Source organism: Acomys russatus, chromosome 7, assembly GCF_903995435.1.
Source record: "Acomys russatus chromosome 7, mAcoRus1.1, whole genome shotgun sequence".
Taxonomy (NCBI): Eukaryota; Metazoa; Chordata; class Mammalia; order Rodentia; family Muridae; genus Acomys; species Acomys russatus.
In genome coordinates, this window is record NC_067143.1 from 5,520,628 (window position 1) to 5,535,856 (window position 15,229).

Below are 15,229 nucleotides of genomic sequence, written 5' to 3' on the forward strand. Positions count from 1 at the left end.
GATTGCTGTGAGTTCATGGGCAGCCTGGTCTACAAAGTGAGTCCAGGACAGCCAAGGCTACACAGAAGAAACCCTGTCTCAGAAAACAAAAACAAAAACAAATGGCGGATCTGGGCCCAGGGGTCCCGCTCAAACTATGGCACCAGCCAAGGACAATACATGCAGTAAACTTCGAACCCCTACCCAGATCTAGCCAATGGACAGGACATTCTCCACAGTTGAGTGGAGAGTGAGGTCTGACTTTCATACGAACTCTGGTGCCTCATATTTGACCACGTCCTTGGATGGGGAGGCCTGGTGGCACTCAGAGAAAGGACAGCAGGCTACCAAGAAGAGACTTGATACACTATGAGCATATACAGGGGGAGGAAGTTCCCCTCTGTCACAGTCATAGGGGAGGGGAGTAAGGGGAAAATGGGAGGGAGGGAGGAATGGGAGGATACAAGGGATGGGACAACAATTGAGATGTAATATGAATAAATTAATAAAATATATATTTTAAAAAACCCCAAAAACCCGAAACAGTGATTTAGATGATGCTTCATAAAAATAACAGTACTAAAGGCCTGTACTCAGCTCTCTGCTGGTACAGACGCCCGCATTTGAATAACACAAAGACAACCTCTACACAGCCCACACAGGGACTATCCCAACAAACATGGACACCCCACTAGGCTCTAAAGGTTCCCTCCACTCTTCACTGTACCACACATAGCACAGCTGTGGGGACACCACATGAGGGTCCAGAGGCTGGGGAGTGTTCCTCAAGAGTGTGTTTCACAGCTGGCGACCCAGTAAGCTTCCGTGTTGACACTGTGGTAAAAACAATGTTTTGAGTACTGAAGTCTGGTATAGTGCTTGCCTCGCGTGCATGGAGTCCTGGGTCCATCTCAAGCACCGCCCTAACCTGATGTGAGGGCATATGCCTGAAAGCAGGGCACTGAGGGCCTGGGGCAAAGGTCAAAGGTTCAAGGTCGTTCTCAGCTATCTAGTGGGTCCCAGGTCAGCCTGTGTGGATTGGTGCAGAGAGGTCACAGAAGCAGGAGACAGAAGCAGCTGCTCGCCATGTGGGCCGTCAGGAAGCCTAGAGTAATGGATGCTCAGCTGGTTTTCTCCTTTTTATCTGGTTCAGGACCAGGGACAGGGGATGGTGCAGTCCGTCGCTAGCGTGATTCCTCGCACCTCAGTTAACCTCATCAGCATGGAACTCCTCAGAGCTGTTGGCTTAACAATCCTCATCGTAGCAATATTCTTCCGTATGGAATCCAGGTGAGGCTGGCACACACCTTTAATCCCAGCACTCGGGGAGGCAGCGGCAGGTGGATCTCTGAGTTCGAGGCCAGCCTGGAACAGAGCAAGTTCCAGGACAGCCAGGGCTACGCAGAGAAACCATGTCTTGAAAAGATGGTTTAGCAGTTAAGAGCAATGGCTACTTTTCCAGAGGACCTGCACCCACATGGCAGCTCACAATTGTCTGTAACTCCAGTTCCAGGGGCTCTGGCCCTCTTACGCAGACATATGTGTAGGCAAAACACCAATGCACATAAAATAAAACAAAAATTAAATAAAATCATTAACAAAAAAGAAAAACACAACAAAAAATTTCATCTTGAAATGAAAGCAGGGAGACCCAGAAACTTCAAAAGGGGGCTTTTTTTCCCCTCCCAAGACAGGGTTTCTCTGTGTAGCCTTGGCTGTTCCAAACTTGCTTTGTAGACCAGGCTGGCCTCAAATTCACAGGGATCTTTCTGTCTCTGCTTCCTAGAGTGCTGGGATTAAAGGCGTGTGCCACAGTGTCTGGTGGAAAGGAGCATGTCTCATGAGCCCTCCAGAGTGGAATAAAAAAGCCGATGCAAGGGCTGGGCATGGTGGTGAGCACCTTTAGTCCCAGCCGGAAGAAGAAGAGCCAAGCAGGTGGATGTCTCTGAGTCTGAGGCCGTCCCGGTCTACATAGTAAACTCCAGACGAGATTCTGTTTCAAAACAAAACAAAACAAACAAAGACAAAAAATAAGTTTGTGCACTATGGAACGAATGTGGAGGACAGAGACAACTTTATGGAGTTAGTTCTCAGCTTCCCCAGGTCCCAAATTCTGGGCAGCCGACTTTCACACGTGGTTTACTAACTGTGCCGGTTCACTGGCCTGTTGTTTCTGTGAATCCTATGTTGGCTTCAAATTAGCTATCCTCCTGTCTCCTGAGTTTCCAGGACTCCTGTCCAGAGTGCTAGAATTAGGAATGTTATATGCTGCCACATTCCATTATGCTATTTTAGTGTGTGTGTGTGTGTGTGTGTGTGTGTGTGTGTGTGTGTGTGTGTGTGTGTGGTTCAGAGCCCAGAGGGTAGCCTGGGTTCCATGACTAGTGATTTGGTCCAGTTGCTGCTTGTTTCCTGACGAGAGTAGACGGACCTTGAGGTCAAAGGTCTCATTTCTCTCCAGAACGGCTAGAGCACATTAGGGTGAGGCCCGTGGGCTAGAAAGAGAGTCCACTGTAGTAGACTGGACTCAGTCAGCTATCTGGAGACACAAGACTTCAACCCTAAAAAGCAGAGTGCCATACCATCCCTTTCTTTTTTGGTTTTTTTGAGACAGGGTTTTTCTGTGTAGCCTTGGCTGTCCGGGAACTCACTCTGTAGACCAGGCTAGCCTTGAGCTCACAGAGATCCACCTGTCTCTGCCTCCCAAGTTCTGGAATTAAACACGAGCACACCACCGCCTGGCTGTGTGTGCAATGTTGATGTTCCGTCATGGCCACATTCTTTGGCTACAAAATCGCCAACATTCTGCTTATTTTGTGACTCAGCAATCTGCCTGTGTCCATTCCTCTCAGTCAAGTTTGATTTTTGTCACAAGATTTGGTGGCACTGGCCCATGTTTTTTTTTTTTTTTTTTGTAAGCTCCTCTTTTTCCCTCAGCAAATAAGAGAAATGTGAAGGCCAGATAACTTGAAACTGCACATCACCAAAGCATGTGAGATATGCTGGTTGTTTTTGGATTTATGTATACCCTGTATGTCACTTGACACTACAGTGAGGCTCTGAGCACTGTGTGTCTGAACATTATATGACTATGTCAAGGCACTAGGGAATTCTACGTCTATGATATATTATATATGCATAATATATGTATTAATTTTCTGTTTCTGTGATAAAATACTATTACCTAAAACAACCTGTAGGACCTGGATGTGGTGGCGCTCACCTTTAATCCCAGCGCTTGGGAGGCTGAGGTGGGTGGATGGCTGTGAGTTCGAGGCCAGTCTGGTCTACAAAGTGAGTCAAGGACAGCCAGGGCTACACAGAGAAACCCTGTCTTGAAAAACAAACAAAACAAAACAAAAATGAAAAACCAAAAAAACAAAGCAACCTGTTGGGAGCCATATACAAAGGCTCCCTGTCATTAGCGACGGCTCTTGTGCTCTCTGCTCTGGCACAAGAATCATATGAATTGCTGAGACTGTGATATACAAGGTATTCCGCCAAGTATACAGTCAAGGTCTCTGCCTCTTGGATAAAGTGCACTGTGCTGTTGGAGGATGGTCTGGTGTAGTTTGATGCTAACTACTGCTTGCTGTCTCAGTGACCCACCTTCTGACCAGTGAAAGTTCATCACCTGGGCAGGGCAAATGAGATAGGTGTGGCTAAGGTTCCCGGGCTTGGGACACAGAGAACGGTGGGAAGGAGAGACCAGACAAGGAGACCCCAGCAGAAGGGAAGAGAAGAAGGCCACCATGGGTTCGATGGAAGAGAAGCACATGGCCAGCATGGATGGAGATTTGGCCCAGATGAAGAACATTAGCAAGTATTTGGGATTATGGATTGCAGGTAGGTTGATAGACATTATTAGAAACAGATGGCGTGGGATTGGGGCAGGTATGGGACACCTGCTCCACTACGGGAAGTAGTTTAGAGGATTGATACCTGCCCTGCCCCAGGTTAACTAAGGCTATTTTAAGATATAACAGATGTCTGTGTCTTGATTGATTGCTAGCGGGTTATACTGACGTAATAATAACTATAGGCCTAATAATAAACAACTATTAGACCCTATTGGTAATATTTTAACAACACTGTGGCCTCTAGGTTGAGGGTGGATTGTTCCTTGACCCAAGGACGGAAGACATAGGTTCTTGAGAGTACATCATTTTTTCCTGTGTGAATGTCAGCATTATGTCTTGAGAGTGACCTTCTGCTTTGTTTCCCATGCCTGAGATGTGTATAAATTGCTCTGGTTAATAAAGTCATCGTGTGATGGGTGTGATGGTGCACGCCTTTAATCCCAGCACTTGGGAGGCAGAGGCAGGTGGATCTCTGAGTTCAAGGCCAGCCTGGTCTACAGAGTGAGGCCAGGACAGCCAGAGCTGCACAGAGAATGTGGAGGAATGCCTTGAGTGGATGTAGCAGTTGTCAATAAAGTGCTGTTTAGCCAATAGGCTGGGCAGAAGGACAGGAAGTGGAAGGCGGGGCTTCCAGGAGAGGAGGAGGAGCTGGAGTTGACAGTTGAGAGTGGACAGTTGGTGGAGAGAAGCCGCCCGAGGAGGATCAGATTGGCGAGTGACTGGGATAGAGTAGGCTGTGAGGGTTAGAGTAGTTAACTTTAGCTCACTGGTATATTAGTAGCAGTTTAGGTTCTGCCCAGAATATAAAACATAAAACAACACTTAATCAACTAAATAAATTTTCTTAAAATTGTCCATCATTAAGCTGGGCGTGGTGGCACATGCTTTTAATCCCAGCACTCGGGAGGCAGAGGCAGGTGGATCGCTGTGAGTTCGAGGCCAGCCTGGTCTACAAAGTGAGTCCAGGATGGCCAAGGCTACACAGAGAAACCCTGTCTCGAAAAAAAAAAATGTCCATCATTGAGGGAAAAGGTGGGGGGTTGTCACAGTCTGTCCCATCATCTCGGTCAGGTAACAGAGAGACAGAGAAGGACAACAAGGATGAATAACACAGACACAGAAATAATCAGTCCTTCTGGCCAATGGAGGCAAAACCAAAGGCGAAGCCGTGGCGGCTCACGCCACACCCTTGGAAGTAGCCCACTTTGCTTCTGCGGAGTGGGGGTGGGGTCCAATCCCCTAATCTACTTCAGACTGGGGTCTGGAACATCTTCCGGCACTGCAGAATGACAACCCACCAGCGTACCTGCTTAGGCCAATGCCGGTTCTACCAGAAACAGGCCCTGGCCTTCATAGGCACACAGACAAACACAAAGACACAGTTTTTTACTAGACGGTTTGGACCCTCCAGGTGGGGGCCTGGGGGAGGGGGCGCTTAAGGATCCCGGACGAGCCCCCAAATGTTATGTACAGATTGTGAGATTCCTCAAAGGCCACTCAGGAGCTACTTCTGACGCAAGTGCATGAGGGTTGTTTATTCAAGCCCGGGCAGGAACTCCCTCCCTTCCCGGCATAGTGAATTGGGAGTGAGAGCTCCAAGCTTAGAAAAATGTGTGGTTTTTAAAAATAGGTTTTAGACAAAGAAATGGGTTTTACAGTATATGACTGGATGACATTTGAACAGACAGACATGTCTGTTCCTGATTGGCTGTTGTTATGTGCCAGATCATTTGAGGTCAGTTTGACCAGCAGAAAGTATATTTAGACTCTGGGTGCTTTCCCAAAGCGATCTGATTGGCTGTTGCTAGGTGAGCACCTAAGGAATGTAAGGTCAGGTTTATTTTATAGTTGAAGTAACTTGGTGCAGGGGCTTTTTACCCAGAGCTGGAGGTGTAAACATTTTCCCTTAGAACATAAACATTAGCTCTTAGCTTGACCTCATCCAGGGAGCTCCTTCTGGGCTAGAGTTTGAGGTCTTTTGTCATACAGTGGAGGCTGGTAGCCCTTTAACACAATGGAGTTAGTCAGATGTTGCTGAAAAATGGAGTTCCCTTTTCAGAAATGCGGTTACACAGGCTTTACATAGGAAGTAGGTAGAGGTGTAAAATACTAAAATCTGCCCTCAGGGACACACAGAAATGCTCTACTTCCTAGAGGCATCCTCCCTCAACAGGGCCACCAACTGGGAGCCAAGTGTTCAAACACAGGATCCTATGGGGGAACATTTCTCGTCTGAGCCACTACAACATTTATACAGGGAGTTTTGTTTTTTATGATTGGAAACCAAGACCTTAAACTTGTTAGACAAATCCCCTACTATTGACCAATGTTCCCAGCCTTTCACTTGGGATGGGTATTCTAGGCAGAGGCTCTACTTCTGTGGAACACCCACCCTAGACCCAGATGTCTTCTATATCTGTGAATAAATAGGCACCCAAATTTATAGACAGAAATGCATTCAAAGACCACACTTCCATGCCATTGTCAGTTTATCAGATAGGCAAAGATCTCAAATCTAGTAACATGCTTTGTGTGCAAATGAATGCTTAGATTGCAGGAAAGATTAAACTGACAGGATTTTTTTTTTTTTTCCGAGACAGGATTTCTCTGTAGCCTTGACTGTCCTGGACTCTCTTTGTAGACCAGGCTGTCATGGAACTCACATCGATTTGCCTGCCTCTGCCTCCCAAGTGCTGGGATTAAAGGTGTGCGCCACCATGCCCAGCAACTGACAGGATTTTAACAAGGGCAATTTGACATCATATTGGAAATCAGTTTAGCCTTTGTCCCAGCCATCCCATGTACAGTAATTACTTTTTAAAAATGTTTTGTTTTTGTTTTTGTTTTTGTTTTGAGACAGGGTTTCTCTGTGTAGCCTTGGCTGTCCTGGACTCACTTTGTAGACCAGGTTGGCCTTGAACTCACAGCGATCCGCCTGCCTCTGCCTCCTGAGTGCTGGGATTAAAGGCATGCATCACCACGCCCGGCCTAGTAATTACTTTTTAAATTTTTTGTTAGTTTGTCTGTTTTATTGTGTTTAATTTTGTTTGTTTGTTTTTTGTTTTGGTTTTGGTTTTTCAAGACAGGCTTTCTCCGTGTAGCCCTGGCTGTTCTAGAACTCTCTTTGTAGACCAGGCTGGCCTCAAACTCACAGAGATCCACCTGATTCTGCTTCCTGAGTGCTGGGATTACAGGCTTCCACCACCACACCCAGCTTAATTTTTGGTTTTTCAAGACAAGTGTTTCTCTGTGTAGTCCTGGCTGTCCTGGAACTCACCCTGTAGACCAGGCTGGCCTCGAACTCAGAGATCTACTTGCTGCTGCCTCTCAAGAGCTGGGATTTAAGGCTTGTGCCACCACAGCCCTGCCACAGTAAATATTTTATGTTCATTCATTATAGTATTCTGTGGCAGAACAAGAGGTGGAAACAGATCAGGTAGAAGAAATAAAAAGGAAACAGGTGCATATAGCTATGATTTGCAAAACTAAAAAAAAAAAAAAAAAAAAAAAGAAAGAAAGAAAAGAAAAGAAAAGAAAAAAGAAACTTACTAAATCAATATTAAAGAGACCCAGGACACAGTGGTAAGTGCTAAGTAGCTTGCCGTAGCTGGTTGGCTTTCTCTTTCTTTGCTTGCTTGGTCTTGAGAAGTTGCCTAGGCTGACCTCCAACTCTGGATGCTTTTGCCTCAGCCTCTAGGCATGTCTGAAAGGATCCAGCCATAAACAACTCACCCTGATATGTAAGGAGCCGGCCACAAGGCAGCTCTGGCAGCTCTGACATGATGCTGATGTGAGCTCTGATGCGATGCACTACAATCGGCGTGCGTGTCACAGCACGAGGAATGTTTGTGCGAATAAACTGAGTATATCTGAAAGGCGAATCTTCGTGGTCCTCCTAACTGCACAGTGCCTCAGAGACCCGGAGAGCCCTGTCAACAGGCCCTGCATCCCTTGGGATATTTTGAGGGCCCAGGGAGCAAAGACCAAAGTGTAGTAGATTCCAAGTCTGCTGAGGGTGCCATCCTTTCCTGTCCACAGCTGGTGGGAGGGTCATGGAGCTCTGCACGGTTTCTTTTGTCCTAAAGATGTAGTGTAATTGGTAGAGCATTCGTCTATCATGCATGAAGCCTCGGTTCCTTCCCCAGCACTATAGAAACCTGGCTCGTGCGATGTTCATCTCTAATCCATGCCAGCATTTGGAAGGTGGGCACAGGGGGATCTGGAATTCAAGGCTATCCTCAGCTATATAGCAGGTTGAAGGCTAGCCTGGGTTGCATGAATCCCTGCTTCAAAAAAAAAAAAAAAAGAAGAAGAAAGAAGAAGGAGAAAGAGAGAGAAAGAAAGAGAGAGAGAGAGAGAAAAAGGAAGGAAGGAAAGGAAAAAAGGCAGGCAGGGCTGGAGAGATGGCTCAGCAGTTAAGAGCACTGTCTGCTCCTCCAGAGGTCCTGAGTTCAATTCCCACACTGTAGCTATATCCCTATCTGTCTTTGGCTGCTGACTCACAACAGGGTCAGCTAGTTTCTGGTGAAAGGTAAGCTCTGGGAAAGACAGAGACTTAAAGGTGTAGACTTGGACAAGACGGCTGAACATTGGTCACATGGCCTATTGTCCCCAACAGGAGGGTGAGTCCAGGTCCCGGCACCAGAGTCGAGGGGCTCATAGTCACTTGTAACTCTGTCTTCAGGAGATCTCACACCTTTTTCTGGCCTCAGAGGCACAGTTGTATACATAACCACATAGACACGCACACACATATATAAATAAAGATAAAACAAACTGTTCAAAGACAAAGAGCAAGAGACGCCCAGGGCTAGTGGTAGGGCTCAGTGGGACTAGGTGCTGTGCCAAGCCTGACAACCTGAGTCTGGTCACAGGAGGAGGAGGAGGAAACTGACTCCCCCAGGGTGTCCTCTGATCTTTACACTGAGAAGGAACACGCCACGCCCTTCCTCAGGCTGGCCCTGAATGACACAGCAGACAATGACTTTGATGTCCCCTTGCCTGGCCATTACCTGTCAGAAGCAACTGCTCCCAGCTTAAGCTGTGCTGAGGATACTTGGTGCATGCTAGGTGAGCACTGTCCACTGAGCCAGCCCACGGGTCTCTTGATTACATTTACAATGGTCAAATATTTGAAAAAAATAAAAGTTGTGAAAGTCTTGGCCTTCTATTTTTAGTTGTGGAAGTTTGGCAGTGGACTGTTGACAGAAAAGTTAATTCTTTAAAAATTAATTGATCATTAACAAAATCCCAAATCGTCATGGCTTTTTTTTTTTTTTTTTTCTCATCTACACACAAAACAGTAAGTTGGACATGAAAAAGTCTCACCACGGTCTTTCCAACAAACAGTATTGGGAAAACTGGCCCAGAGCTTACAGGAAAGGGAATGAGATAATGGCACACTGTAGACAGTGTCCTTTTTCCAAAAAGGCCAGTCCTTGCCTTCAGTGGTAGCACATGTCTGTAACCTTAGCACTCTAAAGTTCCAAGGCAGGAGGATTTCTGTGAGTTCAAGGCCAGCGCCAGCTATTTGACAAGATTCTGACTCAAACAACAAAATCAAAAGAGGCGAAAAAGTGTTAAAGATGGGATGTGTATCTGCCCCGTTTAGGGGTTCACAGTTGTAACCCCAGCACTCAGGAGGATGCAGCATCTGGACCACTTGTTGAGAACCAGCCTCAAAACAAATAAACGAAGAGATTACACAAAATATGAATGTGCTAGCTACTTATGGTTAACATGGGGAATTTTATGTGAAGTGTTTTTGTTGTTGTTGTTACTATTTTGGTTTTTCTTTTGTTTCTTTTCATTACTTTTCTTCCCTCCTCTTCCCTCTCCTCCTCCCCTCCCCTCCTCCCCCTTCTCCTCACTCTTGTCCTCCTTCTCCCCTCCTCCCCCCTCCTCCTCCCCCTCCTCCCCCCTTCCTTCTCCTCCTCCCCCTCTTCCCCATCCTCCTCCCCCTCCTCTTCCACCTTGTCCTCCTCTCCCCCTCCTCCCCCTCCTCCTCCCCTCCCCTCCTCCTCCTTCTCCCTCTCGTCCTCCTCTTCCCCCTCCTCCCCTTCCTTCCCCTCCTCCCCCTCCTCCTCCCCTCCCCTCCTCCTCCTTCTCCCTCTTGTCCTCCTCTTCCCCCTCCTCCCCCTTCCTTCCCCTCCTCCCCCTCCTCCTCCCCCTTCCCCCCCCTACTTTCCTTTTGTTACAGATCCCACTATGTAGCACTATGTGGCTGAGACATCAGGCTACCCTCACACACACAGAGTTCCAGCTGCCTCTACCTCTGGAGTTCTGGGGTCACAGTCATGCATCAGTGTGCCCAGCCATCCGAAGTGTATTTAATCACAACGTCTAGGAAATCTGCCAGGATAGAGTTTAACAGTCCTGTGATATAAAGAACTATTTATAAGATACAGCTATTGGGTCGTAGTGGGTACACCACCTCCTCACTATGGGTGAGAATGTATACCTTTGCTTCTCAGTGCGCCAGGCATCATGTGCCTCAGGGCTGGCTGGCACCTACTGTCTTCCATGGCATTGTTATTTTGTCTGTGTGTCTATGTCTTTATGGCATCATATGAGCTCCATCAGGACTGCTGTAGAGCACACCCTGGTGGCCCACGCACTGGAGAGGTGGAAGCAGGGGGACCACAAGCTCCAGGCCAGCACGGTGAGATTCTGTCTCAAAATAAAAAGCAAAAGCAGAAAGCTGAGGTGTGACCGAACAGAGACCTTGCCTGGAGTTCCTCAGTAAAGAGCTCAGTGCTTGGCCTAGTGGTAGAGGCCCTGCCTAGAATCCCCCAGTGAGAGGCTGGGGGTGCAGTGCAGTGATTTAGCTTTTACCTAGCAGGAACAAGGCCCATAGTTCCATCCTCAGAGGGGGAAGGAGGAGAGGGAGGAGGAGGGGGAAGGAGGGAAGGGGGAAGAGGAGAGGCAGGTACAACATCCAGGAGGCCAAAAGTACTGAGAGAGCCAGTAACAAAAATGGTTGGACTAGGGCTGGAGAAATGGCTCAGAGGTTAAGAGCACTGACTGCTCTTCCAGAGGTCCTGAGTTCAATTCCCAGCAACCACATGGTGGCTCACAACCATCTATAAAGTGGTCTGGTGCCCTCTTCTGGCCGGCATGTGTACATGTAGGCAGAACACTATACACAATAAAGAAATCGTACCAAAAAAACCAACCAACCAAACAAACAAACAAAAAAATGGTCCGACTATATCAGGAATAGCAGCCCAGCCTCCTGGCTGGAGAGTCCAGGGTAGGGCGCAGGGCATGCCAATCAGGAGGGCCCTGTAACAGGGAGGAAGTAAGGGGTTCTGGGAGTACCTGGCGGCCATATCAGCTTTGATCTGTCCAATAGGCACCTCAGCTGCTTGTCCCACCCAGGTTTGAGACCCAACACCGATCTCTGCTACTGTGGATGTGACTTTATCCAGAAATAGGAGTCAGATGTGGTGGTGCACACCACTAATCCCAGCTCTCAGGAGGCAGAGGCAGGTGGGTCAGTGGATCAGCCTGGTCCATGTAGTAAGTTACAGGTCAGCGAAGGCTCCATAGTAAGGACTTGTCTCAAATAAATAGATAAATAAATAAAATGAAAGAGAAAAGAGTCATACTAGGCCCAATTTTGAAACCCTGTTTTGAAAAACAAACAAATAAGAAGTGAACACTTCTGAAACTCTAACACAGGCTGCGGTGCCAAGAACGCCTTATCAGAGCCAAAGGTGGTACCCAACGGAGAGTGGCATCTCAAGAGAGCATCTTGGGTTCAAGGAAACACAGGAAATATGTTTCAGATCTTTTCTCTTTTTGCTTTTGGTTTTGTTTTGTTTTGTTGTTTTCTGAACCAGGGTTTCTCTGTGTAGCCTTGACTATCCTGGACTCGCTTTGTAGACCAGGCTGGCCTCGAACTCACAGCGATCTGCCTGCCTCTGCCTCCCCAAAGTGCTGGGATTACAGGCGTGCGGTTTCACTTCTTTTCAAACACACATTTTGTTTTCTTTCAGACTTTATTATGCCAAGTAAGAAAAAAAAATTAAAATAAATAAATAAGATAAATACCCATAATAAATAAGAGGGACCCCAAAAAGAAACACCCGTAGAGTCAGGGAGGGTCAGGAAGCATAGCTGGGGCTTCGGCCGGCCAAAGGCTCCACCATGCTCAGAGGATCAGAGGAGCCTACGTCTGGGGGTTCTGGGGCCAGGAATCCCGGTGGCTCTTGGGGCTCTTGGGGGCTGCCTAGCACGGGCAGGAAGCGCACGGGTCCCCAGGATGCTGGACCCTGGTTTGGGGAGTCCCTCTGGGGCAGACGCAGGGGCAGGCCACGGGCTTCAGACTGGTACACATTGTAACCGTCTTCAAGGAGCAACTCCCTGAAGCTGCAGGCCTCAGGATCGAAGTGAAGCTACCCGGGAGAGAGCAGAGTCAGAAACGCACAGCGCATTTCCGTGTGCCACCTCCCCCCGCCAGAGGGTCCAGCCCCAAACTCCTCCTTCAGACTCAGGTCCAGCCTCCTACGTCAGACAAGGGGTCCAGACCTGGACCAGTTCCTCTCACACAGAGTTCCAGCCCCAGCCCCTGCTACCTGCAGACTACTGCAGGTTCAGGCCCAGCCTCCTCCCTCAACTTTTCTCTGCCTAGGCTGGCGTTCTGCCTGCCACCTCCAGTCATGTCATTTGTTGGTCAAGGGTACCAGAGTGCCCCCCCCCCCACTGTCAGCAGGAGCCGAGCCTGTGGGAGTGCACACGATCAGGTACGGGGGTTACAGTCCTGACACTTGGCCTCTTCGGGGCCACTCTGTCCTACACGTACGTCAGGATGTAAAGCCAATGGTGACCTGCCTGGGTCTCAGTTTTCTCCTTTTGCAAATACAGACAGCAGGCCCCCCGCTGAGCGGGTATGCACTAACGTACACTCTTGAGAGAAGCCCTCAGAAAGACACTCACCGATCCGTACAGCGTTCCATCTCGCTGTTGGCAAAGAAACCTAGAGGTTTTGACACCCAGGATTTGAATGACCCCTGGTTTCAAGGCTTTGAGCTCCAGAAGACCTGTGGGGCAAAACGAAGATGCTCAGGGTCTGTCCACACCAGGGAGGACCCAGGTCCCTAGTCTTCTCACCTCCGTGAGGCTCTGTCCCCACACTCACTTTCCGGGCTGCGGTGTGTGGTGCCTACCACGGTGCCATCCTCTCTGATCTCCAGGTGGGCTTCGGTGTCCTGGTCGTCATCTGTGTAGAGGTGCATCTGCCGGACTTGACTCCCAAACTGGAGGAGGGGGCTGGAGTCAGGGATGGGGTGTGCCTGGCAGAGCGCCCACAGGAAGACAGCCAGCAGAGGGACCCTCGGTCCCAGGGCCCCAACTCTAGATTTCATCCAGTCCATTAATCCCCCTGCACTCCTTTAGGGAGAGCCCTTGGCAGGCGTCTGAGGAGCAGAGTTGTCTGGGGCTGGCTTCAGAGCAGCCTTGGCTTCATCCAATGGCTCAGGCAAAGGGAATGCCTGTTTCTCCGGAGTTGAATCCCCAGCTGACCAGACACTAAGGCTGTCTAGTGAACGCAAAAATGCCAGAATTTATACCCAGATAGCCCGCCCATGTGCCCTCCCCACGCCTGGCGCGTGATATTTGACACACTTGGCAGGAACCTGAATTCCACCGTGGCCAGGGCAGCCTGGAGGGATGGATGATGCAATGGAGAGGGGGTGGTCTTTCAAATAGGGGTCTGAGGGGAAAGGGCTGGGCATGGACCCCCTGGGGTTGGGGGAAGAGTTTTGGGGTCTGCACTCCTGGGTCTGAGGGAGGAGGCTGGGGTCTGCACTCCTGGGTCTGAGGGAGGAGGCTGGGGTCTGTACTCCTGGGTCTGAGGGAGGGAGGAGGCTGGGGGTCTGCACTCCTGGGTCTGAGGGAGGAGGCTGGGGGTCTGTACTCCTGGGTCTGAGGGAGGAGGCTGAGGGTCTGTACTCCTGGGTCTGAGGGAGGAGGCTGGGGTCCGTACTCCTGGGACTGAGGGAGGAGGCTGGGGGTCCACACTCCTGGGTCTGAGGGAGGAGGCTGGGGGTCCGTACTCCTGGGACTGAGGGAGGAGGCTGAGGGTCTGTACTCCTGGGACTGAGGGAGGAGGCTGGGGTCTGCACTCCTGAGTCTGATGGAGGAGGCTGGGGGTCTGCACTCCTGGGTCTGAGGGAGGAGGCTGGGGGTCTGCACTCCTGGGTCTGAGGGAAGAGGCTGGGGGTCTGCACTCCTGGGTCTGAGGGAGGAGGCTGAGGGTCTGTACTCCTGGGACTGAGGGAGGAGGCTGAGGGTCTGTACTCCTGGGACTGAGGGAGGAGGCTGGGGTCTGCACTCCTGAGTCTGAGGGAGGAGGCTGGGGGTCTGCACTCCTGGGTCTGAGGGAGGAGCCTGGGGTCTGGCTCCTGGGTACAAAGGAAGAAGCCTGGGCCTCAGACTTTCTGTGTACACAATTGAGCCTTGTAGTCCACCCTATTTGAATTTTAAAGTTCAAGGGTCTGGGGCTTTCTTTAGTCATCAGGAAAGCTGCATCAGCCATGTGAAAGAGGAGTCCTGGGCAGGTGGACGTCTCCCAGCTGGCCGCAGGCCACCCTCACCAAGCACTGCTTAGTGATCAGACCCTGTGCTCAGCTGCTGTCTGTCCTCCCTGATGCAATCCTAGGACTTCTTTCACCAGAAAGTGTCCTGCACAGGTGCTCCCCAGACGCCCTGGGGGATGGGAAGGATCAGGCTCTGTGAGGGGGAGAGCTGGACGGTTTCTTGCAGTCAAAGGCATGCTGGGGCAAATTCCTGGATCTGAAGGAGAAAGCCTGAGCAAGGACCCGTGGGGCTGAGGGAGGAGGTTAGGCACTGACTCCTAGGCCGGAGGGAGCATCCGTGGCAGGAGGCTGGACAATGGACCTTTAGGTCTGAGAGGGGCCCGGGCCTCCTGAGCATGGAGAAACGACCTAATCTTGGGACAATCACGTGCAATTCCTGAGTCTTTGTAAGGTGTCCATGCTGCCCAGGTACAGGCGAGGCTGCAGGTCGGGCTCTGTACAATTAAAGCGCTCAGGACCTCAGGAGAGCTAAGACCTTTGTCCCCAGCCACACTAGAGGCCTGTTCCAGAGAATATTAGACAATTCTTTCCGCCTCCTTCTGGCCAGGAAAAGTTACTTTTCTTTTCTTTTTTTTTTTGCCAGTCTAGAAAGTAACAGCTGGACCCCAGACTTTAGGATCACCCCAAAAGAGGGACTTGGGGCTTGGACTCTGTGGGGGAGTGTGACTGAGTAGGCCTCAACAGGCAGAGGCTTGTGCCTGGTCTGTGGCAGCTGGCAAACAGGTTCTCCATCCTCCTGGGAGGGTGCGGCGGCCGGCGGGAGGGGTTGGAGGAGTGAGCGGGTGGCCA

General features: G+C 49.8%; 1 protein-coding gene across 1 annotated transcript; it reads right to left on the reverse strand.

The window, feature by feature from the left end:
• Nucleotides 1-11,865: 11,865 nt before the first annotated feature.
• Nucleotides 11,866-13,328, reverse strand: Fgf21 (fibroblast growth factor 21). Its single transcript, XM_051149434.1, has 3 exons — nucleotides 12,982-13,328; nucleotides 12,780-12,883; nucleotides 11,866-12,238 (listed from the first exon to the last, which is right to left on the reverse strand). The coding sequence occupies exons 1-3, from the start codon at nucleotides 13,214-13,216 to the stop codon at nucleotides 11,948-11,950; spliced, it is 630 nt and encodes a 209-aa protein (XP_051005391.1). The 5' UTR covers nucleotides 13,217-13,328; the 3' UTR covers nucleotides 11,866-11,947.
• Nucleotides 13,329-15,229: the final 1,901 nt, after the last annotated feature.